At 29.0% G+C, this 26,334-nt stretch overlaps 2 protein-coding genes across 2 annotated transcripts; both read right to left on the bottom strand.

The window, feature by feature from the left end:
* Nucleotides 1-1,024: 1,024 nt before the first annotated feature.
* LOC126682046 (receptor like protein 29-like) lies at nt 1,025-2,663 on the bottom strand. Its single transcript, XM_056105987.1, has one exon. It carries the CDS (start codon nt 2,545-2,547, stop codon nt 1,117-1,119), a length of 1,431 nt encoding a protein of 476 aa, XP_055961962.1. The 5' UTR covers nt 2,548-2,663; the 3' UTR covers nt 1,025-1,116.
* A 17,761-nt stretch (nt 2,664-20,424) lies between these two features.
* On the bottom strand, nt 20,425-20,909 carry LOC126682045 (uncharacterized). The gene is made up of 2 exons (XM_050377602.1): nt 20,680-20,909; nt 20,425-20,629 (listed from the first exon to the last, which is right to left on the bottom strand). The coding sequence occupies exons 1-2, from the start codon at nt 20,907-20,909 to the stop codon at nt 20,425-20,427; spliced, it is 435 nt and encodes a 144-aa protein (XP_050233559.1).
* Nucleotides 20,910-26,334: the final 5,425 nt, after the last annotated feature.

Below are 26,334 nucleotides of genomic sequence, written 5' to 3'. Positions count from 1 at the left end.
TCAGTTTTCTTCATTTCGGTAAGGTCGGTTTTGGGTATTTCGAAACCAAACCGAACCGAACCGACCGATGCTCACCCCTAAAGATAGATAAATTTCAATTATTATAATCCGGTACTGTGCTGGCTGCTGATAGGGGTATGAAAATATGAATTTCCCTCAGTTGCACTTGAAATTATTAGGTTTTAAATTTAAAGGATAGAAGATCTAGTTTTATTGTTATTCTTCTTCTTGACTTAAATCTGATTTTATATTGAGTTTGATTTCAATTTAATTTGCTTAACTATTACACAATTATCCCTTATCCTTTTTTTTGCTAATATGAAAATGAAATTAAAGTAAATATATGAATTATTTGTATTTTTAGCATATCGGCGACTCAAAACAGTTAAAAACAATATTTATTTGCTATATGCATCTAAAAAAGTTAAAACATATTTATCTACCCACAATTATAATTCTTTTTTTCTCACAATTATAATTCATTTGTCAAATATATACCATAATATTGAAATTTAGTCAGTTTGATTCATCATCTTTTCGACCTTTACCGAATATATTCATAACTCGTTTACGGCTGATATGTCACATGGCACAACATTATTCGTCCACGTTATCCTACTTGACATAAAGAACAACGCGCCACATCAGCAACAAACTAAAATCGAGATATTTGGCAACATTTGAAAAGATGATGGACTAAAATGGAAAAATTTCAAAATCTTAGATATTTGACAAATGAGATATAATTTTGGGTAGATAAATACATTTTATACCTTTTAAAAGTTAAAGTACATCTTTAAAAATAGAATACTAATTTAGAAGAAACAAAAGTTTAGATTGTACTGGAATATTAGATTCAGACAAATTCATTTACAATTGAGATAATTTTTACCTTTACTGTTTTTTTTAGGAACATCATCTAGATCAAAATCCATACAAACAATGCCAACTGTGAAAATCTTTTTGACCTTTTCATGCTTCACTTTCACTTCAATCATGTGATACAAAAACAGTACAAAATACAAATTTCTATATTCAAATTTCACCAATATAGTATCCCTACCCAATGTAATTTTTTATCCATATGATACTAAATAAACCCATATATATTATATTCTACTGGATAAAGAAAAATATATATAATAAGTTTACAGAAAGACAAAAATTAGAAATGTACTTTGAAAATGAAGAAGAAGAAGAAGATTGTAATCCCTTGGACTCATTCTGATTAGGGTTTTCTTTAAATATATGCTGACCAATATTATCCATTTTACCCAAGCAATTATCAAGATTTACAGAAACATTTTTCATCTTCTTCTTGTACATTTCTTGACTTGCACACAACCCATTGTTCCCTCTAACATCTAATCTTTGACCAATTCTGCTGATGAATTCTTCTGCAAGTAACAGTTCTCCACTTAGCTGATTATTGCTAAGATTTAACAGATCAAGATTCTGTAGTAACCCTAATCTTGAAGGAACTGTACCAATAAGACTGTTATTATCTAGAGATAAGGCAGTGAGATTTTTCAATAAAGATAAGGAATTTGGTATTTCACCTGTTAATCCACATCCTGAGAAGCTTATAGATTTAAGCTTTTTTAGTGACCCTAAAAATAAAGGTATCCCTGAGTTTATAGGGTTGTGATCAACTATCAAGTATTGTAATTGCTGTAAACCTGAAAATGTTTCAGGAATTGGTCCATTTATATAATTATGGCTCAAATCAAGCAATACTAACCTCTTTAGAAACCCTAAATCTGACGGTATCATTCCGATTAGCTTGTTGGAGGTTAAATCAATCTTCTGTAGATTCTGAAGGTGACTTAAAGAACAAGGAACCTGCCCTTGAAGATTATTCCAGCTTAAATCCAAAATATTCAAGCTTTTTAGCCCACCAATTTTCTCAGGTATTTCACCACTTATATTATTATAACTTAAATCGAGCTCCTGTAGATTCTCCAAGTTACCAAGCTCATCAGGAAAATTCCCTTGTAAACTGTTCTGAGACAGGCTTAAAACTCTTAAACTCTTAACTTGTCCTAAACTTGTAGGAATCTTTCCGACGAGCGACGGATTTGAATCGAGAGCGAGATGCTCCAATGAACTAGAAAGAGAGACAAAACTAGTAACAGAAGAGAGAATGACTGGTGATGTTAGAAAACAGTTGAAGATTGAGAGAAATTTAAGGTAATGTAGTTTATGCAATGAATTTGACAAGTGAGCTGAAGGTTTACAAGGAGGGTTAACAATGTCAGGACCAAAATGAATCTTGGTGACATGAAAAATACCATCATCGTCAATCTCACATTGAAGACCAGGCCATGGTGTGTCTGTGCATGGCTGTGGGTGCATTTTTGCCCAATATTGAGGATCATCAAGCAGAGAACCTAAGACATCAAATAGACCTGAAAGTTCATCTTCTTCCATAACCATATTGTTATTACCAATCTCATATGATGAGTGATTTGTTGAAACTGAAGTTACTTCAATGGCTAAAACAAGAAACCCAAGAAAGTAAAATGACAAACAAAGAGAAAGAGCCATGAGATCAAGGAGAAAGAAACTACAGTACCCAAGAACTGATCAAGACTGAAGCTTGCATTTCTATAAAATTTGTTGGTGCTTATATAGAGGACATATCTAGCACGGAAATAGAAACAATGAAATGTAAAATGATGAAACAAAAACAGAAAATGACAAAAAAAATATTTTCTATAAGCATATGTTATAAATATAGAACTTTGAAATAGTATAAATATTTCAGATATGAAAACAAAATGATGGGTTAATTTTTTTACCAAATTATAGTATTTTTACACAACCGTTACCAATTTTTAAATTCTTATATTTAATAACTAAAGTTCGATTTTGCAAACACCGGCTGGTCACTAAATAAATCAGATGAAAAATTAATGGGTTGATGTCACCATATAGCACGAACTTTTAGTGTCTTTTTTCGATTTAAGCACAAACTATAAAACGTCTCAACTAATAGCACAACTTTTCATTTTGTAGCATATATATAAAACGACGTCGTTTTGGTTGTTCTTACGACCAAAAACGGCGTCATTTTAATTAAAAAAAATCATAAAATGCATACCATGTTATATAATGAAAAGTTTAGAGAGCTTGTGATAATGGATGAGACATTTTTTAATTTGTGCTTAAATCGGAAAAAATCGTAAAAGATAGTATTATATGATAAAATTAACCCAAAATTAATTATGTGGCTGAAAAAAAAAAGTGTGTGGAATACTAATTTTGTCATATCATTTAAAAATGAGTATCTAATGTGAAATAAAATGTCTAGTTTGATATCTTGAAAGTAAACAAAATATAATGATTATTCTATCTTCGTTGTTCATGTGAGCATAAAATCGATTAATATTTAGTAATTTTCCGTTAGAAAAATTAAAATTTAGTTATCAAACTATAGGAGTTCAAAAGTTTTTTTGATAAATGATAATTATATTAAGCTCATTCTTCAAGAAATGGCAAAACGAAACCGGAGAGAATACAAATCTGAAAAAATCAGATTTAGCTTATAAAAATACAATAGATTAATAACCTTACAAAATTTGTAGAGTCTGAAATGCATAAACATATTATCTTGATAATTAAGTTTATGCGAAACAATAGTAGAAGGCAAAAGAGAAAGAATTTAATAATACTCCATGAATGTAGCAGTCAATAAAAGCCAGTAGTTGTGCAATAAAGCTGCATGGAAATTGATCCTTTAAGTTGTCGCCATTGGCTAACCAATCAAAAAAAACCCTAAAGAAAATGATAGTGTTGAGAGATTACACAGAAATGGAAGTGAAATAAGAGAAGAGAATCAGGACCCAAATGTAGAAAAATAAACAGAACGGTCAAAAATGAAAAAAGTGAAAAAATGTGACGGGACAGAACTAAAGCTGAATCAAAATCTGTGAGATGGACATAACATAAGTATAGTAATGTTTTATTAGGGTTGACAGAGTTAAATTACTGTGCATGCTGTCGTTGGAATCTTTGTCTCAGGCTAATAAAATGTTTCTATAGTTCTTATGAAATCAATTTTTATTTACTGACGCATCAATATTTTGGACCAACGTGAGTTAAAGTTAAAGATGATTATGGTGTTTCTCAAAACTGGTTTTCAGTTTCTTTCTGTGCTTTTTACTTCTTTTGTTTGATTCTTTGGATTTGATTTGCATTTTTTTAATGATAAGTACTCGATCTAGGTTAAGACTATAGGTGTGATAGAGTCGGGTTAATTCGAATTAAAATAGTGTCGAGATTTCAAACTAGCTCGAAATTTAACACGAACTCAATTTGATTTTATTTTGAAAGTTTGAATTCGAGTTTAATATAATATTTGAGAATCGTATTCGATTTGTTGGATATTGAGTTTCAATATTGTACCCAATATACTGAATTAAAAATCAAATCTCTTGAAATATTATTTAAAGAGTAATGTTATATAACCCAACTCTTTTAACACACCTTTTTGTACCGCCTGATGTGTCAGTTAAAGAGTGGATGCATTAAATTTTGTTTTTTGAGATATACATTTTTGGATGGGTATTGGATGAATGAAATCCTGCCACGTAAGGTGGGTTATTAAAGGTGGGTTGAATAGGTGGGTTATAAAGCATTTTCCTTATTTGAATGTGCAGTTATAAAAAGGTAAATTAAACTTATCAATCCACAATTTAATGTTTTTGGCCATGATCTATAAATCTTGCTAGTTTAGTTCATCACTTTTTAAATTCTTTTCAAATATACTCACGACTCATTTGAAATTGATGTGGCGCAAAATTACATACGCTATGCAGAATAAATTATGTACATATAGACAATGACGGATCTACATTAAGACTCGGGTAGGCTAGAGTTCGCACTACCATCAGAGAATTGAAGGAGTGAAGGAGGCACGACGGAGTTAGAACGGCATAAGCTCTATTCCTGACATTTTAGCCCTGGCTGCTGCACTGCTTGTGAAGTTTTAACGTTAGGTTTAAAAGATAACTAAAATGGGATAATTAGTTGAATACCTAAAAAAAGAAAATATTAGCATTTTGTAAATATAATTTTTCAACTTAATTTTTATACTCCAACGTATTTACACTTTAATATTATGAGTTTCAGATTAAGTTTCTGATTCGCTCGAATTTTTAATTCGTAGTAAAATTCCTTTAAATTTTACTTGGAATTCAAATTCAATGGTCATAATTTTTTCCAAAAAGAAAGAAATTATAATTTATTGATTTATAGTTCTCTTTAAAATCTATTAAAAACGGTTTCAAACAGTTTCAAATGCAGTTTCAAACAGTTTCAAAAGATTTCTAAAACACAGTTTTATTATCATTTAAAAAAAAGTTTATACAATAGTTTCATACAGTTTACAAATATTTCAAACAGTTTCAAAAAAAAAAACGGTTTCAAACAGTTTATAAAGGTATAAAACGGTTTACGAAAATTTCAAACAATTCTAAACAATTTTCAAGGATATTAAACTCTGTAGATCATTAGAGTTTACTCAAATTACAGAAAGATCACTAAAAAATTTTTGTTACAAAATGGTCATTGAACTATACCTTTTACTACAGAAATGTTTATGTTGTTATAAAAAAAACACTAAACTTTTCGTGAATTACAAAAATGTCACTAGATAATACCTCTTATTATAAAAAGGTCACTGAACTATGTTCTTTTTTGTAATTTTGGTTTGCCACGTAAGCAAAAATGTTGCGTTTTTGTTTAAAACGCAACGTTTTAGATGGTTGAACTCCTTTGTAACAAAAGAAATAGTTTAATGACCATTTTGTAACAAAAGCTTTTTTAGTGACCTTTCTGTAATTTGAGGAAAGTTTAGTGATCTACAGAGTTTAATATCCCAATTTTCAAAATCATAATTTACAACTTTTATCGAAAAACAGTTTAAAACAGTTTCAAATATTTTATAAATATTTCAAGCAGTTTATAGATGTTTCTAAAAACAATATCAAATAATTCTAAAAATAACAGTTTCAAACGGTTTCAAACAAATAGTTTCTAACAATTTATAAAGATTACCTCCTCGAATTCAATTTTTCTTTTGACTTTTGGCGCGAGACCGTATTTCTTCTAATTCGGTTCTAACTCGGAGGGGTATTATTCTTCAAGAAAATAGTGGGTTCTTTTTATGTCTTGAAGAAGAGACTTCCTTCACGTTATTTTCCATTGTCACTTTGCTTGGGAAACTTGGTCGCACCTTCTTCTTTTGAGCAACATCAGTTGGGTCATATCATATCCATTGTAGCAGTTTTATTATCAATGGTCAAGTATTTCGATAAAGAAATACATTACTCTTTGGAATTTCATTGGCTTTCACATCATTTGGGGGTTTTGGAAAACAAGGAATAAAAAAGTTTTCAAGTACAAGACTGCTAAAATAGAAAGTGTTATTTTTTATAACATTGTTATGGAAGTGTTGTTTTATAAGTCGATCCACCCGGCTTTTCCTTTCTCCTCTACGGATATTATTCGTAGTTTGGATTTCTTCTTTCATTATTGATTGTATCAGCTTATTTGTCATCCATTGCTTTTGGATGAGCTAATATAAATATCATTGAACAAAGGGTCAACGCGCCCCCTAAACTTGTAACTAACCCTAAAACTCATTATTTTTGGGTCAAATAACCCCATAATTTTTATTTTTATTTTAAAAGACAAATTTAGAATAATTATATCGCAACAATTAGGGAAGTATCTAATTACTTTTTTTGCATCCCTCACCTCCAATTTGTATTTTACGCGTTTTGAAAATACAATTATGGGGTTACTTGACCCGAAAATGAAGAGTTTTGGGGTCAATTGTTCAAAAAAGTATAAATTGGGTTAGATGACCCCGTGACACACGTTTAAGGGGCGCGTTGACCCTTTGTTCAATATCATTTATCAAAAAAAAATCAAATAGTTTAAAATAATTTCTAAAAACAATTTTAAAATAGTCTCAAAAATAACAGTTTCAAACATTTTCAAAAAACAGTTTCAAACAGTTTACAAGATTTCAAACAGTTTAAAATAGTATCTAAAAAATAGTTTCAAACATATAAAATTAAATTAAAAAACGTTTAAAAATCAGGTGAAAACATCATTATTGAAGAAAATGACGATTTCATCAAACAAAATTGAAAAAAATGCTAGAAAACGATATTAAAACAATTGAAAACAACATAGATAGAGGAAGAAGAAAAAAATTCTGAATAAGAGGATCTGTGATGGCATGGCGGACAACTTCATTATTTCAATTCATTGAGATGAATCCGATCGTATTTTTCATTGTAAATTTTTCTTTATCTTGTATTTTTTGTTACTTGTATTATAGATCGAAAATATAAATAAATTGTAGAATTAGATAAAATTTGTTAAAAATTTTCATTGAAATGGAATAAAAGTTGGAAAAAATTAGTGAGAAGAAGAATAAAAAGAAGGATGTCCATAAAAAAAGAGTAAAAATACTAATAAATTAAATTTAGTTTGAAGTACAATTAAAAATAAAATAAAAATAAAATAAAATAAAAAATTAAAATTTTAAAAATAAAATATTCATAGTAAATAAGTTAGATAAGGGAATTTTTTTTGTCTAAATTCTTCGATTGTTGGAATGTAGCATGGCTCAGAACATGGGCCAAACATACATCTCATCTGTTTATAAACAGATGAGAAACAGGACGGCTGCTCTTTGAGAAATTTAGGAAAAATACCTCAATAATAAAAATATTTATAAAATTTACCTCACTTGCTAAAAGATAAATAAAATACTCTCGCTTTTTTTACACTTTATGTTTTTACTTTATAACCCACTTTAATTATTATTTTACCTTTTCAATTTAATGTAAATACTCTGTCTGTAAATTTTTACTCTTCTCTTTCTCTTTGGCTATTTTCTCTATTTCCCAGTATTTATGTTATGCGAATCTTTTTTTGTCCTTGTTTAGTCTTTGCAGGAGGCGGCGACGGCGGAACGAACCACGGTGGATGGATAATAGATTCAATTAGGTCAGAACTAGATGAGAGTTTAAGGATTTTGAAGGAGCTCAAGGATCTCCATAAGGATGCTCCTACCTCCTATAGCGCAAGGTCTTTTCCTGTAGATCTCCCCTCTCTATTGCTTTTAGCTCGATTCTGAATATTGGCTGGTATTCTTTGTACTATTTTAAGTTTGGGTTATGTATTATTGATTGATTTTGTGGTTTAGTTTATGGTTATTGTTGTTTTCTTCTATACAATTAAATTTCTAGTTATTTGATCTGCAGATTTAATTTTGCATTTGAAAGTTTAACTAAATTTTGTGATCTAATTCTGTTTTGTTTAAAATTTGGTGATTTGATTTTGATTATTGATATAACATTAACATTAGTAACATAATGTTATCAGATACAAATATTACAACTTTAGATAGACGAGTAAAGTTGTTCGATGGCTTGTTATTGAGTTGCAGCTTGGTTCAGGAGCAGCTAGTGGCAGTACATGACATGCTCATAATTTTGCTCCTTTTGATGCTCAGTTTTCTTAAGATGTAGCTCAGTAGGTGTAGCGTTTGTTTTTGGTAATTGTGTTGTTTTATTATTAGTTGCCTGATTTATTGAATTGATAGAATATAATTGGGATATTAAACTCCATAAGTCACTGAGTTATTCCAATATTACAGAAAGGGTACTAAATTTGAAATCGTTAAAATATAATCACTAAGTTATCGAATTATTTCTCAGGGAGGTCACCATCTTAACAGAAGGTCATTAAATTTATCGCAAATTACAAAACGGGTACTGAATTATACCATTTTGTTAAAAAATGATACTGAATTATACACCTTTTTGTAATTATGGCATGCCACGTAGGATAAAACGCAAAATGTTTAGTGCGTTTTGCCTCGAGTGATATCCCGTGAAATAATTTGATAAATTAGTGACTATTTTTTAACGATTTGAAACTTAGTACCCTTTCTGTAATATTGGAATGACTCAGTGACCTAGGGAGATTAATATCCAATATAATTGTGATACCTAGTTAATTGAATTGCAGTGTAATCTTATCGAGTATTGTATTCACTTTTGTCATTGGGAATTCTTAATCGTGTAACTTGTATTTTGTTCACAGCAAGTGCCCAAGTTTTTGTCCACCCATGTGTGAAGTTGTGCAAGCTGTGGTGCTGTTAGTGTAAAGGGCTAGTGTTGTGAAAAGGCAACCTAGTGAGGAATCCGGATTTGGATTTAATACTCCTAATTATGAGCCATTGATATGTCATTTTCATTTGATTATTCAGTGTATCATTTGCTCAGATTTCCTACACATTCTATATATGCTTTCAAGTTCTTCACGTATTTAACTTTTTCAATTATTTATATCAGAATGAAATAATGGTCATTAATTGATAAGGATCCTAATTATTGATATGCATACATTTTCCAGTCACAAAGTATAAGGATTTAGAGATTGATGTCTTGATTAATTCCTAACAGAGAAATAGAAATGGTCTATAAATGAATATCCTTCTATATTTGTCTACCATTAAATCAATTTTTTTTAATATTCTCTCTACTATTATTTATCAATAAAATATTATTTAACAATACAAAATTCTCTAATTTAATTTTTATTTTAACTTTTAATCTAACTTTTCAAATTCCTTAACCCAAGTAATCTTAATTTTTGTCTCTTTAAAAATCAAATCATCTCGGATTTTAAGTAAATATATATTTATTTATATATATTAACTTAATTTATATATTCATATAATAATAACATCTAGTTTATATTTCAAAATGAGTTAAATTAACTTAATTATGAAAAAAGATATCTTTTGCGTCAGTTGAAATGATATTTTAAATATCAAGACCAATTTACGGAATAAAATATAAACATGAATTTTTAAATGATAATAATATAAGCTAAATGTAATTGTATTGTAGTGATCAAAATTAATATAAAAGGTTATTGCAATATTGGATGTTTTTTTACTTATGTCACATTCGCTCAAAACTACTTGTGGATATATTTAATGAAGAACAAAAAATAATGGAGCAAACAGACAAGATTTAAAGTGGCTTGTATTTACATAACTTCATGATAGAGTTATATTATTCATATTTGAAAATTTTAGCTTCCGATTCTCTCTCTATATCAAAATAGAAACTATCAAATATCATGCTAGCATGAATGTTGAAAATTAGTGTTTTAAAATCGAACTGGTATTTGATCTGATGAGGCTATTAGTTTAATATCTGGTTCAACCGATGAAAAAAACTTTGGATATGATTTTTATGGTCTAATCGAATGAATAATTACTAACCTGTTCAATATGGATCAATTAGTTTAATCTGATCCAGCCCGATTGAACGTAACTTTTAGTTTTTAGTATCAGTTTAACTGAATAGCTGGCCAATTTTCGATTCAGCTGGTAGATTCGGTTCAATTTTATAACCACTGCTAAAAATTATAGTAATAGCAAATAATTTTCATAGGCATAATGACATAGCATAAACATTAATAGAATCTATTATTGCCCTGTTGATTCTCAACAGAATATCAAATTATAAAAGCTATTAATCAACTATGACATCCACCAATGTGGGCCTAGTTTGAATGGCTAAAGCGTCTCTAAGTACATCGAGAAGTTGTGGGTTCGAATCACGCCTCGGTAACTAACAACTAACAATTGAGACTTTAAGAGTCGATTACCATCTTTGACAAAAAAAAAACTATGACATTCCAACTTAGGGCCTCCTATCATAAAATTCCCTGAATTTTAAAATTGGCCACTAAACCTCCTAAACTTTACCTAATGATCTACTAAACCTCTTTTACCCCAAAACCGCCCCAGAGAACCGCCCATACCCCCTTTTTTCCCTAAAAATGCCCAAAATATCTCAAATATCAATAAAAAAAGGCCAAATGTCGTAAAAAGGCTAAACTTTTTATAAAAGTTTCAAAAAAGTCCCGACCTTTGAATTTTGTCGATTTTGCCAAAAACAGATTATTTGGTTTCAATTGTGCCCAACTCTCAATTTGATTTCAATTTGCCTATGTGGCGCCTACGTGACATGCACATATATTGAAAGGTCAGGACTTTTGTGAAACCAAAAAATCTATTTTTGGCCAAAATCGACAAAATTGAAAGGTCAGGACTTTTGTGAAACCAAATAATCAGTTTTTGGCCAAAATCGACAAAATTGAAAGGTCAGGACTTTTGTGGAACTTTTGTAAAAGGTTTGGCCTTTTTACGACATTTGGCCTAGAAAAACAAAAGCAACCCAATTTAAACCAAACCTAAAACCAATCATCCAACCAAATCCAAAATAAACCTAAAACCATCCAATCAAAGTTAAAATCAACACCCACACACTCGCCGAAATCATTTCTACGACCTCCGGTCAAAAAAATTACCGATAAATTATTTCTAAAATTCCGACGAATAGACCCATTTGGGTTTGTGAACCCAGATGGGTCAATTCTTGTTGAACAGACTCACCACCAAAGAAGCATGGTAACTTCGACGAAGTTGTGTGTCCCGTTTTGGAAACGTTTCGGAAACCGGAAACTCTCAGAAACTCATGGAAACTCATAAGGAAACGTTTCAGGCCGTTTCTGTAAATAAAAAAAATTATATAGTTATTAGTAATCCTAAAAAATTCTCAACTAATAATTTTTTTAAATCAATTATCCACAATTTTTATTGTTTATTTTATATACAATAAAACTTATCTTCTTATTTTTATTGGATTTAATTATGTTTGATTTATTTTATTAATTGTTATAAATGTACAAAATAAAATTTAATATATATAGTATTTTATAATTTCTAATATTATAAATATATCCCTATAAGTTTTATTATTTACACGTTTTCCCCACGTTTCGTGTCCTTTATTTTAAAAATTTGTCGTTTCTTCGTGTTTGTTTCTTCCGTTTCCTCTTACTGTTTCCGTGCTACCTAGCTCACCACTGTGGGTCTGTTCAGATGGTGAACGGATCTGTTCTTTCTGAACAGACGCACCGCCGTGGGTCTGTTTGCCGGAGAAGACGAGTTGTTTTTTCCGATCAAAAAAAATAAAAGTAATATTTATTTTAATAAATAAATAATTATTTATTTAATTATTTAAAATGTTAAAAAAGTATTTTAATTATTTTTTTAATTTTTGGATGAATTTTTTTTTTTATAATGGATGGGTGTCGATGGCTAGAAAAAGGCGGCGAGTGGCGGTTTCCAGTTGAGTACTTTGATTTAGTTGGGTGGATTAATAATTTAGGTTTGATTTGATTAGATGACTTATGTTTGATTTGATTAGATGGGTGATTTTAGGTTTAGTTGGTTTGATTTATTTTTCTTATCGATTTTAGGGATATTTTGGTCAATTTACAGTAAATGGGATCCAGTGGACCATTAAGTCCGATTTTAAAGTTCTGGAGGTTTTGTGATAGAAGACTTTAAGTTGGAGTACCATATTTGATTAATAGCCAATTATAAAAGACAAATAATATCTTTCATATAAAATCACCACATTTACACGTTTTTTCATTTTAATCACGTCTTTTAAAAAGTGTCAAATAAAATCACTACCTTTCATTTTTTTTTTTTCAAATCTATCACGGATGTGAAAATTCGGTGCATATTTATTGACTCGACAACCGAAATTAACAAGAAAATAGTAAGATGAAGATATTTTTTGTGTTAATTAGGACATTAGTCAGATTATGATATTTATTTGGAAGGAAAAAAACACCGAATTTTCTCATCGGTGATAGATTTAAAAATAAAATAAAAGGTGGTAACACGTCAACTCCTAACGAGTCGTATGTGCATTAGACAAAGAATTATAAAATGATAGACCAAACTAATATAAAATTTTGGGATGTATTTAACAAATTAACTAAAATTATTGATAGATGAATGTATTATGCCTTATTCTTCTAGGGTGATATTTACTCCCCTTAAAAAATTTGAACCAAAGTCTTTAACTTATATAAGAATCGCCATAGATTTAGCCTTATCTTCCGTGACCAAATATTATTAAAATGATCACAAGAAACACATCTTTGTCATGCTGTATTTGAGGTGTTTTCATTACAATTACATTAATCTTTGATTACTGAATAAACAATTTTATTACTTTTTTGTCACGCAAGGTTAAGAAATAGAGCCAATTAGTAAATGCCATTAAATCTTCAATCTTCCACCTCTCAAGTTCTTATTTTCTAAGCTTACATAATTTTATAATTACATGTCATCAGAAATGTTCAAACAAGGAGAAGTGACATGAAGTACAAGTAAGCGAACTAAAAATTTACAACATTATGGTGGTGATTCATCTATTAATTACATATAATATAAGTATAAATATCTAATTATTGCAATGATTATGAGAAACCTATCATGGTGTTTGATGTATATCTAAGAAAAAATTAGAGCTTCATTGATTGATTTATGAACAAAGGATCACTTTCACCCCCGAACTTGTGTCAAAGTATCAAAAAAGTCCAAAGCTGAAAAAAGGGATCACTTATACCCTGAACTTGTGTAAAACGGGTCAAAAACCCCCCTCCCCACTCTCACCTAAGAGAGTGTACTACACTCTCCGGTTTTTCATAGTGGTTTTGTTACTCAGGGTGGTTTTTGATAGAAAAAAGTTGAAAATGGTCCTAATTTTTTTTAAACATTACAAATTAAAACTTATAATTAAAAAAGTACAATTTAATCCCTATTATTCTAAAATCTAAAACAACAAATTAACCCTCTAATTTTTAATATATAACAAATTAATCTCCAAATTTTAAAATCTGAATTAACTAATTAACCCCAAAAATTAAAATATTAATAAATCAACCCTAATTTTTTAATATACATAAAAAAATTAATTTTTTTTTTAATTTTTTTTTAAAATACAGACCCGCGGGTCTGTTCTTCCAGACCCGCGGGTCTCAGATCCTCAGGTGAGGATCTGTTAACAGATCCTCACCTGAGGATCTGTTCTTGAGATCCTCCGACGAGGATCTGTACAGATCCTCGCCGGAGGATCTGTTGACAGATCCTCGCCTGAGGATCTGTTCTTGACAGATCCGCGCGAGGATCTGCAGATCCTCGTCTGTTACAGATCCTCAGGTGAGGATCTGTCAAGAACAGCTCCGGCGAGGCTCCTCCTCCTCCTCGCCGGAGCAAAAAAAAATTTAGAATTTTTTTTGGCAAAAAGGCTAAAAAGACCCCTAAATTAACTAGGGATTAATTGTAATTTATTAGGTTTGAATTGCAATTAATTAGGATTTAATTGAGATTAATTAGAATAAAAAATATTAATTAAAAGCCCACTCTCCAATTAAGGTGCCACATCAGCATAAGGGGCTTTTTGAGCCGGTTTACACAAGTTCAGGGTATAAGTGATCCGGTTTTCCAGCTTTGGACTTTTGATACTTTGACGCAAGATGAGGGGTTAAAGTGATCCTTTGTTCATTGATTTATCACACACATGGCAGGCAGTGGTCGAACTGATAAAAATATTAATTTACAGTTCGATCATTGCTTTATCCAGTTAAATAAAATAAATTTTAACATAAAAATTTATCAAAAAAAAAAACTTTAGCATTAAAGATATTAAATTATTTTTTATTTTCATAAAGTTCAATAGTTGTTGCCTAATTTTAATAATTAAAACTAGTTCTAGCCGAATTTAAAAAAAAAATTATTTAATTTTCAGAAGTTATGCGTAAAATACAAAATCAAAAAATATTTATACACATTAAAGTACATATTAAATTAAACCATTAGTGAATTGAATATAAACAAATAATGATCATATCATGCAAATTGGGGAAACATAGTGTTATTTCACCAGCACATGCACCGTATTGTGTATATATGACAAATTATATTTATCAATCAATAATTTTATTTAGTTTGTTAAATATAATATGATTTTTTACCCATTATTTATTAAAAAATATTATGCTTTTTTAAAAAAAAATGTTAACAAACATATTTATGCTTTTTTTTCTGATTGATGTGGTGCAATATATATAACAAGTAAAATAAATTTTATACACACGGACATATAATATTATGCTTTACATTTATAAATAAGTAGTAAATATATTTGATAAAACTGAAAAAAAAAAATGAAAGTGTCAAATTTAAAATTATAATATATCTGGCACACTAGACATATTTATTGTTATATATAAATTATTTGTTGTCACAACAATCATCAAGTGACTCATAAGTTTATCTCAAATGATTAGCATTTGGCAGTAATTCATTAGATCGTGGATTATATTCTCCAATAAATATATTTTTTCAACTATAAAAAAATAATCAACAAGTGCAAAACAACAACAAAATGTCATGCACAAATGTTGATGCATATTATCAAGTTCAAACTGTCTATCTCGGGTAAATAATTTTGAACATCACTTAATTTTTCATTTTTCATTTGTCACTAAATTAATTTTTTTTTTGAATCATTGATTTTTCATTTTTTTATTTTAGTATTTTCAGACCAAAAAATTTAAATAGCAGCCGGAAGTTAATTCTTTTTACTTGAAAACTTGATATATATATACATAATTTAATCTAAAAACTCTTTTAAAGTAAAATTATGTACGTGTGATAACTTTTTAAAGTAAAACTAATAAAATGTGCTTGCTATATATATTCTGAATGCTATTTAAATATATTGGGCCGGAAAATATTAAAATAAAAAAAAATAAAAGTTCACTAATTAAGTAACTGAAATAAAAAAATTAAAAAATTTGATGATGATCAAAAGTAATTATCAGTCGATCGAAGACTACATAATATATATATATATATATATATATATATATATATATATATATATATATATATATATATATATATATATATATATATATATATATATATATATATATATATATATATATATATATTGAGTAAGAGCCAATTTAGAGGAAAATGCAGCCACAAAATGCCAAATGATAACTTCAAATCCATGGTTGGCAGCTCTGCCTAGGACACTACACTACTGCAATTCAATCATTTCCGGAATGAAAATCACGTAAATTCGTGGGAAATACAGTTTGCCGATTATCCTAAAAAAAAATTCTTAAATAGTTTATGTTAATCTTAATTAGGTCATCCATGGTTCATCGTTCGTATCCATAAGCGGAATTTCGATTTAATTTTTCTTTTTCGATTGTTATCTTTTACTTGTATTTTTTATTATTTTATATGTTTTTATTAGATCAGAGTATTTGAAAAAGACCATATATTTATCTGTTGTTATATGGTTTTCATGTTTATACTTTAATTTTTTTCTTTTTCAATGAATTTATCTTTATTAAAAAAAATTAGGCCATTATGAATATAAAATCTAGTGTTTCAAAAATATTAAATCTATTCAGGTGAGATCAATTCTAAAAAAAAAACAATTTTAAAATTTAAATTTTAGCTAATCAATTATTTTAGGCCAAATAATTTTTAAAAGCCAAATTTTTTATAAAAGATTCATAAAAATTCAAATCTTTTAATTCTATCCAATTTGTCCTGAAATGCATGATTTCGATTTAATTTTGTCCAACTACACAATTTTGCTTATGTGGCGCTGATGTGTGACATGCCACATCAGCGCTATGTAAGCGTCACATGAGAAAAATTATATAATTGGACAAATTTGAAACGAGATCATGCGTTTCAGGACAAATTGGATAAATTTAAAAGGTCTAGATTTTTGTCAAACTTTCATAAAAGGTTCGGCTTTTTTTGGTCATTTGGCCTTTATTTTATTTAAAAAATATAAATTTTAATCATAATATTTTCAATTCTAAACAAATTTAACCTTTTTCATTTAAATAATACTTATAAAAATTAGGATACAGATTATGAGATGATCCTAATTGAAACAAATCAACAGTTTTAGTATTTTCAAAGTTAAAAATGAGTGATTCGCTAAAATTGAGATTTACTTATCGAAAATTGGTTAAAATTAGTATTTTTAAAATTTTAGTTAAATTTTAACTTTATCCAGAAAGATTGATAATTTAAAACATCAAGCCATAATATAATTGATTGATTTCTGTTACATTACCATGTATTTAACAAATCACTCAATTGGAATTTATAGTAATGTATATATTATAACTTTTTTTAGTAGAATGTTGGAAAATCAAAAATCAGAATTGTACCGGAACATCTCAACTAAATTGATATCCTATTAATAAAAGCATCATACTTTTAGTAATTAGCAAAGGAATAATATAAATAGAAAAATGAAAATACAGAAGTTCAAAAAAATTAAACTGAAACAACTAATAAATGCGATAAGAAATCATCATATTGAAATCCCCAAAGATGATAGAGTTACAAAAAGAAATCATCATACTTCTTTATAACATCATCTAGGGATGTCATCTGTTATAATTTAATTGAATATAGGCAAAATAAAATTATTTACTCACACTTATATTATGTTTGCTATGTACATGTATTATTAAAAGAAAAATAATATTTTTATTTAAAATTTTAATTATTTTATCAAATATTTTTTTGAAAAAAATAACTTGATTCATCAATTTACGAGTAGGGATAAATATATAAAAAAACGTATTTTATCTAATATGAATGCTTATATAAATTTATTTAATTGGTCTAGTTAGAAAAAAAAACTTTATAATTTTAACTGGATTGAGATTTGAATATAGTTATTCAGTCTGTTTATGATTCTTTTTAAAAATATACATCTTTTAACGATCAAAATTATAGATATATAAAATAGTTTTATTTTTATTGTAATATGTTTTTTAAAGTTACTAAATATACATACGATACCTTTGGAGCATGAACCTAGAACTGTGCTATGTTAATTCCAAATGAGTCATATTAAAATATATAAATTTGACCCAAAAAAAACTTGAATTAAATTGTTAATGTTTAATGATAATAGTATGTATTTGATAAATGGCCTATAGTTAGTTGAGAAATTGATTTTACTTTGCATAAATTTATAGATAATGCGGTGTACACAATTTACCATTTTTTTAATAATCTCCTAATGATATGGCATTGCTATTTGCTAAAACGAAAAGAAATTTATGGCATTTGTTAGTTGCATGCATCATATCAGCATATAGGAACTATTCTTGTATTAAACTATTGGGAAATAGTAAAAATAATTTCTGGCAATAGTAATCTATAATTATAGTCAAGAACATTCTGTTTAAATAATACAATTAAAATATGCACTTATAATTACAAATCAAGGGTCAATTATTAGCCAACTCCACCTGTTAATTAATCACTTTATCTATAAATATTTTTGAGACAGCCAACAAAACATCCTAAGACTTCTCTCAACCTCTTTTCTTCTCACTAAAAATGGAAAAACAACCCCCAAATTTCATGCAAAACTCACTCCTCAATCCTTACAAATCCAAACATAATTATCCACAAAAAGCAAAAGGAATGTCTAATTTCTTTGCATTTGTATTCTCTATATTTATCTATATTTCTATCTTCTATATTTTCAACCTCTCCCCTTCACAACTTTTTAAAAACACCAAATTTTGGTTTTTTATTTCTAATACTCTAATTATCATAATTTTGGTAGATTATCACCATGATCATCACCATCTTCATCAAAACTACATAATGAGAAGACAAACTAGTGCTCCATCTTTCCATAGGAGCTACTCCCATATTTCAAGAACATGTTTTCCTCAAGAAAATGGATCCTCACAAGTTCAAGATTTTCAAGATTTTCATGAGACTAGAAAAAATACCCATCCAAGAATCAAGATTCCTTATTCTCAAGAAAATGGATCGTCACAATTTCAAGATTTTCAAGAAACTCGAAAACATAGCCATCAAAGAATCAAGATTCCCCGTCCTCAAGAAAATGGACCATCACAAGTTCAGGATTTTCAAGAAATCCCAAAAAATAGAGTCAGGATTCCTGACAATAGACTCCCAATTGTTCCTGAAAATAGTCACGAATTGCCCAAAATCCCTCGTCGCAAGAAGATCGAAAAGCATTGTACGTTTAAAATCGACGAAAATAAGCTTGAGATTGCGAAAAAGGAAGAGTACAATACAAGTAATGAAGGCGGTCGTGATAAGAAGAAGGTGATGATGACCAAAACGTTTTTGCGTAGCAAATCGGACATTGTTAAGAGGGTAGTGATTGATGAGAGTAAGAACATTGTTAGGAGAGTAGAAACGGTTCGGTATGAAAATTCATCCTCGGACGGGGGCGAAGAGGAAAATAATAACGAGTATACAAATATGTCGGACGAAGAATTAAATAGAAGAGTTGAGGAATTTATTCAAAAATTCAATAAGCAAATTCAGCTTCAAAGAGATGTTTATTAGAGAATACACATGATATAGCTAGAGAGAGTACTATAAAAATTTACTACTACCATACTTAGTAGAAAAAAAAAATGAATTTGTTCATGCTTTAATTTTTTTTCGTTAATATAATGCTTTAGACTTATGTTTGGAGACTTGTCTTTGTCAATAGATCATATTTTGCTTTTATTATTCCTCTCTTTTCGATTTAGTTTATGTTCTCTTTGTACTTAAATTGATGATAATTACCCCAAGAAACCCATGAACAGAATCCCAAGAACACTTTATCAATGTCTTTCTATCGGCACCGGTGCAACAGAATTCAGTCCCTCCGACACCGATCCAACAATAAACCTTCCTAGTTTGTAACATATGTTGCTAGTGACGGATCTAGAATTATTATGCTAGGGGTCAAATCACAAATCACAATATACCTAATATGTTTATTTATAATTTTTTTATCATAAATTAAGTATGAACATAAAATTAAAGAAATATATAAAATTATAATATTAAGTTATAAGAAATCACAACATAAAGTCATAAAAGAACACAACACTAATAATAATAATGACAAATCATAGAAATATAAAAATAAATTGAAGGAAATATTAAAACACCAACCTCATAATTGAAGAACAAAAATTAATTGTTGGTAATATTTGTAACGCTTGACGCCATATGATCTCTGCACAATATATAAATAGGTAAGCCAAACACACATATACTTAATCACCCAATTTGATCACATTAAGAAGCAAAAAAGAAATAAAGACGATTTATTATATCAATAGGTGACAGATATCAATTTTTCTTTATATCTAATAGTTGTGTTTGACGTTCTTTTAGATAGCTAAACTCATCTATAATTGAATCAGTGTTAAACATTATAACAATTTCCTTTTCAATATAAAAACTCAAACAATCATTCAAAAAGCCATCTTCCATTTTATTTCTAAGCTTTGTCTTCACTATTTTCATGATTGAAAATGTCCTTTTAGTAGTTGTCATTGACACAGGAAGAGTAAGAACAAGCCTAATCAATTTGTCGACAAGTGGATATATCATCGCTTTTCTAGTTTTCATAAGCCTTGACATAATTCTTGAAGATTAGGAGAGTTTCTCAATTTCGAATGACTTGAAATGTCAATTTCAAAGAGCTGAAGTTCGATCCTTAACCACAACAATTCTTGCTCGGTAAAGTCACTAGGATAGAACTTTTCTGCAAGTTTACAAATATCATCAATCTTGAATGATTTAAAACTATCTCTGGAATCCAAAGTAGAACTAATAATAAGCAAACATAATGTTCATTAAACCTACTATTCAATTATTGCAATTGATAATCAATAGTAGATAAAAATATATCAATCCGGTAGTGATGTTCCACAGCAATTTCATTTTGTTGATGATGAGCTCGACCACGCCTCGCAGTATATTGAGCTTCCATATCCGGTACACTAATTTTATGATCCTCGCAAAATGTTTTCACTTTGACAAGAAATGCATTCCAACCAAAGTCCCTTAAATTTTTACATAGTGTCTTTGTACTCGATATGACATGCATCGCGTTTAATATATCTTGAGATTTGTGTTGCAATGATTGACAAATAACTCGAGTGATTTTCATGAGCTCTTTCATAAGATGTAAAATGAAAATAAATTCAAAAGATGAAAATTAATTCAAAGCAAAATCTGCATCTCCCCTTTAAGAATATAAAGCTCCTTCATCAACCATCTTGCTTAGAACCACACAAGTTGCATTGAACATCTTCAACAAGCTAGAAATGTAATCTAGATGAGAGCCCCAACGAGTATTTCCTGCCCACTTTAAGGTGACAATTTGATTAGGTCCTCTACCAGTTTCAAGCTCATTATTTGCAATTTTTTCAGCAAGTTCAGTAGATTGAGCCTCCTTGAACTCATCATTACGCTTGCTAGATGCAGTAACAATGTTGATTGTAAGAACCAAGTTGGTGAAGAATTGATGAACATGAGCAACTTATCGTGATGCTACAACCAAAGCCAATTGTAGGCGATGTGCTAGACAAGCATCACAAACTAAAACTTGTAATCTGTTCCATTCCACTTTCATATTACTTGCTCCATGATATCTTTGCTCACGTATATTCTGAATGGATAAATTATGTCGAGCAAGAACAGAAAAAATTTCATCTCTTAAAGTTATAGCATACAAAATTTCGCATCACCTATTTCTTGGCGAATTTGTCTTTTGATTTTGGTGGAAAACACAAAAAGAATCTCATTTTGTATATCTGGTGATGTATATGGAGCATTATCTTGAACAATATTTGCCACCTTTTCATTTTATTGAAGAAAAAAATGTATAAATAAAGAGAAAATAACATTTAATTAAAAAGAAAACAACAAAACAAAAGATCATACCTCGTCATTATATATAGCGATCAACTTTATGAGTTCAAGAAAATTTCTACGATTGAGAGAGATTAAAGTTTCATCACGTCATCTAAAAGCGCTAGTTTGAAAAGTAAGCCACTGAATCACATCAATAGAAACTTTGAATCTTAATCGATTTATTGCAATTTGCTCGGATGTATGCTTTTCCACCAAATTTGATATATATTGAAAAGCATTTGTCAAGTCATTGAAAGCTTTGATGGCGTTTTTATGAACTGAATTGGGAAGTTTTCCCATATGACGAAGAAAAGCACAACGTTTTCCATCATTGACTTTCTTCCAATTGCTAAAGCCACTAGCAGCAAATGTATTTAAATTTAGTTTGTCACTTGGTTGACTAAAGAAATAGCATGGAAAGCAATAAACAGCATCACTTGAAAGAAAATACTCTAACCATGATTGCAAAAAATTGAACCAAACACTACAAAAATGGCGAGGGTGCTATTCCGAGCCTGATGATGGGTATTTCTTAAGTACGCATTGATAAAGACCAGCGTTGATATAAACACGTCGAATTTCTTCTAGTTGATTTGCAAGATGATTTCATGTTGGTGTACGTTCTCCCGGATCACGTTCCAATATCAATTTTTTCTACCATTCTTCGGTTATCTTGGAAATTATAAGGGGTGCAATTTCAACATATAGAACAAAAAATTTATCTTAATTATCAATTGATTTAACTCTTTGAATTGTTTGGGGATGATCTGATTTTGCGATACAAAAATTTAATGGTTGCTTTACTTGCTCAATATTTTTTCTTTTGAAAAACATATCAATAGTTTTCGATTTTTCCATATCATCTAAATATTATATTTTTGTAAATAAGTAAAATAATACCTAAATTTATAATAGGAAAACAAACAATAAATAGAAACTAGAAAAAAATTAAACTTTAAAAAGTGATGTCTACTTTTTTTTCGTAGATGACCACTGATTACTATTTTAGTTGAAATTTTTTTTCTTTCAAATGAGTGTGACACCTCATTTGTTAAAGCAAAGATACATAATTTTCATAGAAAACTGATGATTAGAAAAGAATTATGGCTTTTGAATTTTGATGGCTAAGTGGAAAGAAGAAAACGGCAAATAGAATCAGCCATGACTTAATAAAAAAAATTCTTTATGAAAACCCTTCAGGTGACCTATTTTAGAAAAAAACAGAAAACAAAACCCTAACACTAACATCTTTCAAATGAACAGCAACAGCTACAATTCTGAAGCGGAGCAAGCGCTTTCAGTGCCTCAACAATTACGAAATATTAGATTCAATGTGAGACAGCTATCTGAGCAGATAGATGATTTAAAGGATTCGGTGGATCTTTTAATTCTTTCGGTGGATAATCTTAACCGCCGGGTCAACCCACCGCCATTACCTGCTCGGGTTCAGTCGTCCGTTGGAATTATCCGGTCATTACTTTTCATGGGGATTTATGCATCCGGAGCTATATTTTTGACTTACCAAGCCTGCAATGCTTTCACTGTCTTTGGTGGGCATTATACCCGTATGAATCTGCCGGTGCCTTCATCGTCTTTTTTTTTGATATTGCTGATTTTATTATTAAAAAAGAATTATGACTTTTGAATTTTGATAGCTAAGTGAAAAGAAGAAAATGGCAAATAGAATCAGCCATGACTTAATAAAAAAGAGTTTTTTATGAATTAATAAAATAGCCTCTAACATTTCAATCACATGGCATATTTTATAACTTTTGTTTTGACAAAAATTGGCCTATGAATATTAACTTATAATATTATAAAGTGATGATAGAAAAGATTATTTTTATAAATTAAAATCATTATTAATGATTAATAAAAAAAATTGAAGTCAGGGGGGCCATGACCGTCTCACGCCTACCACTAGCTCATTTACTGCATATTTCTTGACGGAAACAAAATATTGAGTTCTTGTATGTGTTCACGTAGTGACACAAACTTATTGTAGGCTATAAAAGAGAGGAAAATGGCCCCAGAAGCATAGAGAAAGCATCTTCCCAATAAGCCCACCAAACCTGGCATGGAGCCAACCCCGCCGTTGGTGGGTTGAGGCGTATACAACCGCTCAGGCCACGGCGTCCACCTTAATTTCTAAAGCACTTTTACAAAATATAGCCATATATTATAGGCGTAATAACCAAGAATTAAGTTGGTTTGGTATCAAGAAAATGTTTGAAGAGATTTATGATCAAGACTTAAGAGAGAAGACGGAGGAGAAAAAAAATTTAGTAATTAAGATATGGTTAATGAGGATGTTATCATTTTTTATTTTTTCGGGTGTTAATTTATACTAATGTAAAGTGCGGCGCTATATTTTTATATCAAACTCTTTATTTTTTTCATTTTTTTGTTTAATTCGTTTATTTTTTTCTAAATAAAAAAATAGCATTAATTTTATTCGAGAAAATTTCCTACGCTACAATATTTTCTATTTTATTTACAATTTTCTATTATTATTTTTTATCTTTATTTTTTAAAAAATTTTACGAAAAATATCTTCTTTTTAAATTTCACAAATATCTTTTTTCACTTTTTAATGAGTTATTTTCTTTTTTTATATATTTTTTTCTGGTATTTTTTTAAATTTTTTTATCGTGTTTTTAGTGTAACTATAGTGTATTATATTGTATCTATTGTGCTTTTATAGTGTAAAATAACGTATATATAGTGTATTTATGATATTTTTATAGTGTTTTTATGGTGTATACCATAAAATACTGCAAATACACCCTAGATATACTAGAAAAACGGCAGAAATACACAAAAAAACATATCTACACTGAAAAACACCAGAAATACACTATAAGTACACAAAAAATGCACTATAACGTAAATAAATTATAAAAACACTGCAAATACACTGTGAATCAATTCGTTCGTTACAAAATTAGTAGCATTAAATAAATAAACAAATTTATGAAAAAGAGAGAGACAAAATAATTAAATGATTAATGGAACAATTTTATAAAAAAAATCATAAATCTATAATAATTTATTTACAAAATGTCCAAATAATCACAAAAAAATCTAAAAAACTACAAAAATTTTAAAAATTGTGTCCAGAAATCCATAGCGCGAACGAAAAGACGAATGAAAAAGCGCGAATAGAAGAGACAAACGAAAAAACGTCCGGAAGAGATGAGAAATTCATCGGAAGTAGACGAAAATAAGCGCGAATGGAAAAGCGAACGAAAGAATTTTGAGAGAAAGAGAAAAAAAGAGTGTAATTATATAAGTTTTTAATCTAAAATGAGATAAGCCTTCTATATATAGTAAGTATTTTTGTAAATATATTTGTTATTAGTATAGAGTGGCCATTTATAAAAAGATGGACAACTTTAATGCTTTGGGGTATAATCCTATTTTATTTTCTAACAATCAAAATATTAAAGGTAGATTAATTAAAATTACAAATAATGAAAATCATATAACAAAAGGCAATATATGTGAATTTTTTAAATTTACACTATTAAATAATAAACAACAATTTAGAATACAAATAACAAAATTAATCGCGAATAAAAAAAAGTAGCCATGAATCTCATAAAATTAACACAACGATAAACAAAGTTTTATTTGAGTGGATATTTCGATATCTCCTTTTTCTTTTTTGACAGATGACCCGTTCCATCCATTGAAATCTAATATTTTTCGATTTTTATCTTAAATGAGATTTTAAAAAGTTAGCTCTACAAATTTTTAATAGTTTAGATCTACAAAAGCTTGAATTTAAAGTCCAAACAAACATTAAATTTTTTTAAGAGATCTAAAAAATTGTCACTACCCGAAATCTCGAGTCGCAAAACTAAAACATAATCATATACAAAAAATGTTTTCATGAAGCCTTTCCATTCTTGACGTATACAACGTCTTGTTCAAAATTTGAAAACGTTACATAAAAACCTGGGTCTTATAGTGTGATGTCTCACATCCAGCACAGCCCGTTCCACCTTAAATAAACGGTTTAAAAGCACAGTTCAAAAAAAAACCTTGCATATATATCATAGTATAATTTATATATTCAAAAATGTTTGATAAACCAACACAAACATATACACTAGGACCTGACAACTGCAGCACTATTAATTCTGTACATACTCCAGACTTCTGGAATAAAGATAGAAGTCCGTTACGTCCAATACTATACCCCTGAAAGAAAACACTTTGGGGGGGGTGAATATTTTGAAAAATACTTAGTGATTTTACGTTTACTAATATATAAAATAATATCGCATTTAAAAACAAACAAACACACACACACACACACACACACACACACACACATATATATATATATATATATATAAATGTAATATATGTCAAGTATTGGATCCGATCAAAACCTTAATCTTAAACTTTTAACTATTCTTATTCATACTGTATCATATCAAATTGTATCATCCTTAGTGGTACGGATTCGAGATCTCGAATCAACCGAATTATCGACCACGTAGCAAAGATCTGAGAATACTCCACCGAATTACTTTGCCACTACTTAATCTAAAGGTGTAAGTGCCCAGAGCCCCGCTCAACGGCGTAAACTCACTAGAAACGGGCCC

This window comes from Mercurialis annua, linkage group LG5 (assembly GCF_937616625.2).
Source record: "Mercurialis annua linkage group LG5, ddMerAnnu1.2, whole genome shotgun sequence".
Taxonomy (NCBI): domain Eukaryota; kingdom Viridiplantae; phylum Streptophyta; class Magnoliopsida; order Malpighiales; family Euphorbiaceae; genus Mercurialis; species Mercurialis annua.
The sequence above is the reverse complement of the archived record's forward strand: the minus strand, read 5'-3'. Positions and strand labels throughout refer to the sequence as shown.

Coding starts and splice junctions, on each gene's coding strand:
- LOC126682046 (XM_056105987.1), bottom strand. CDS start 2,547: ATGGCTCTTTCTCTTTGTTTGTCATTTTACTTTCTTGGGTTTCTTGTT.
- LOC126682045 (XM_050377602.1), bottom strand. CDS start 20,909: ATGCATGTCATATCGAGTACAAAGACACTATGTAAAAATTTAAGGGAC. Junction 20,630..20,679: donor TCTACTATTGATTATCAATT/GCAATAATTGAA, acceptor GCTTATTATTAG/TTCTACTTTGGATTCCAGAG.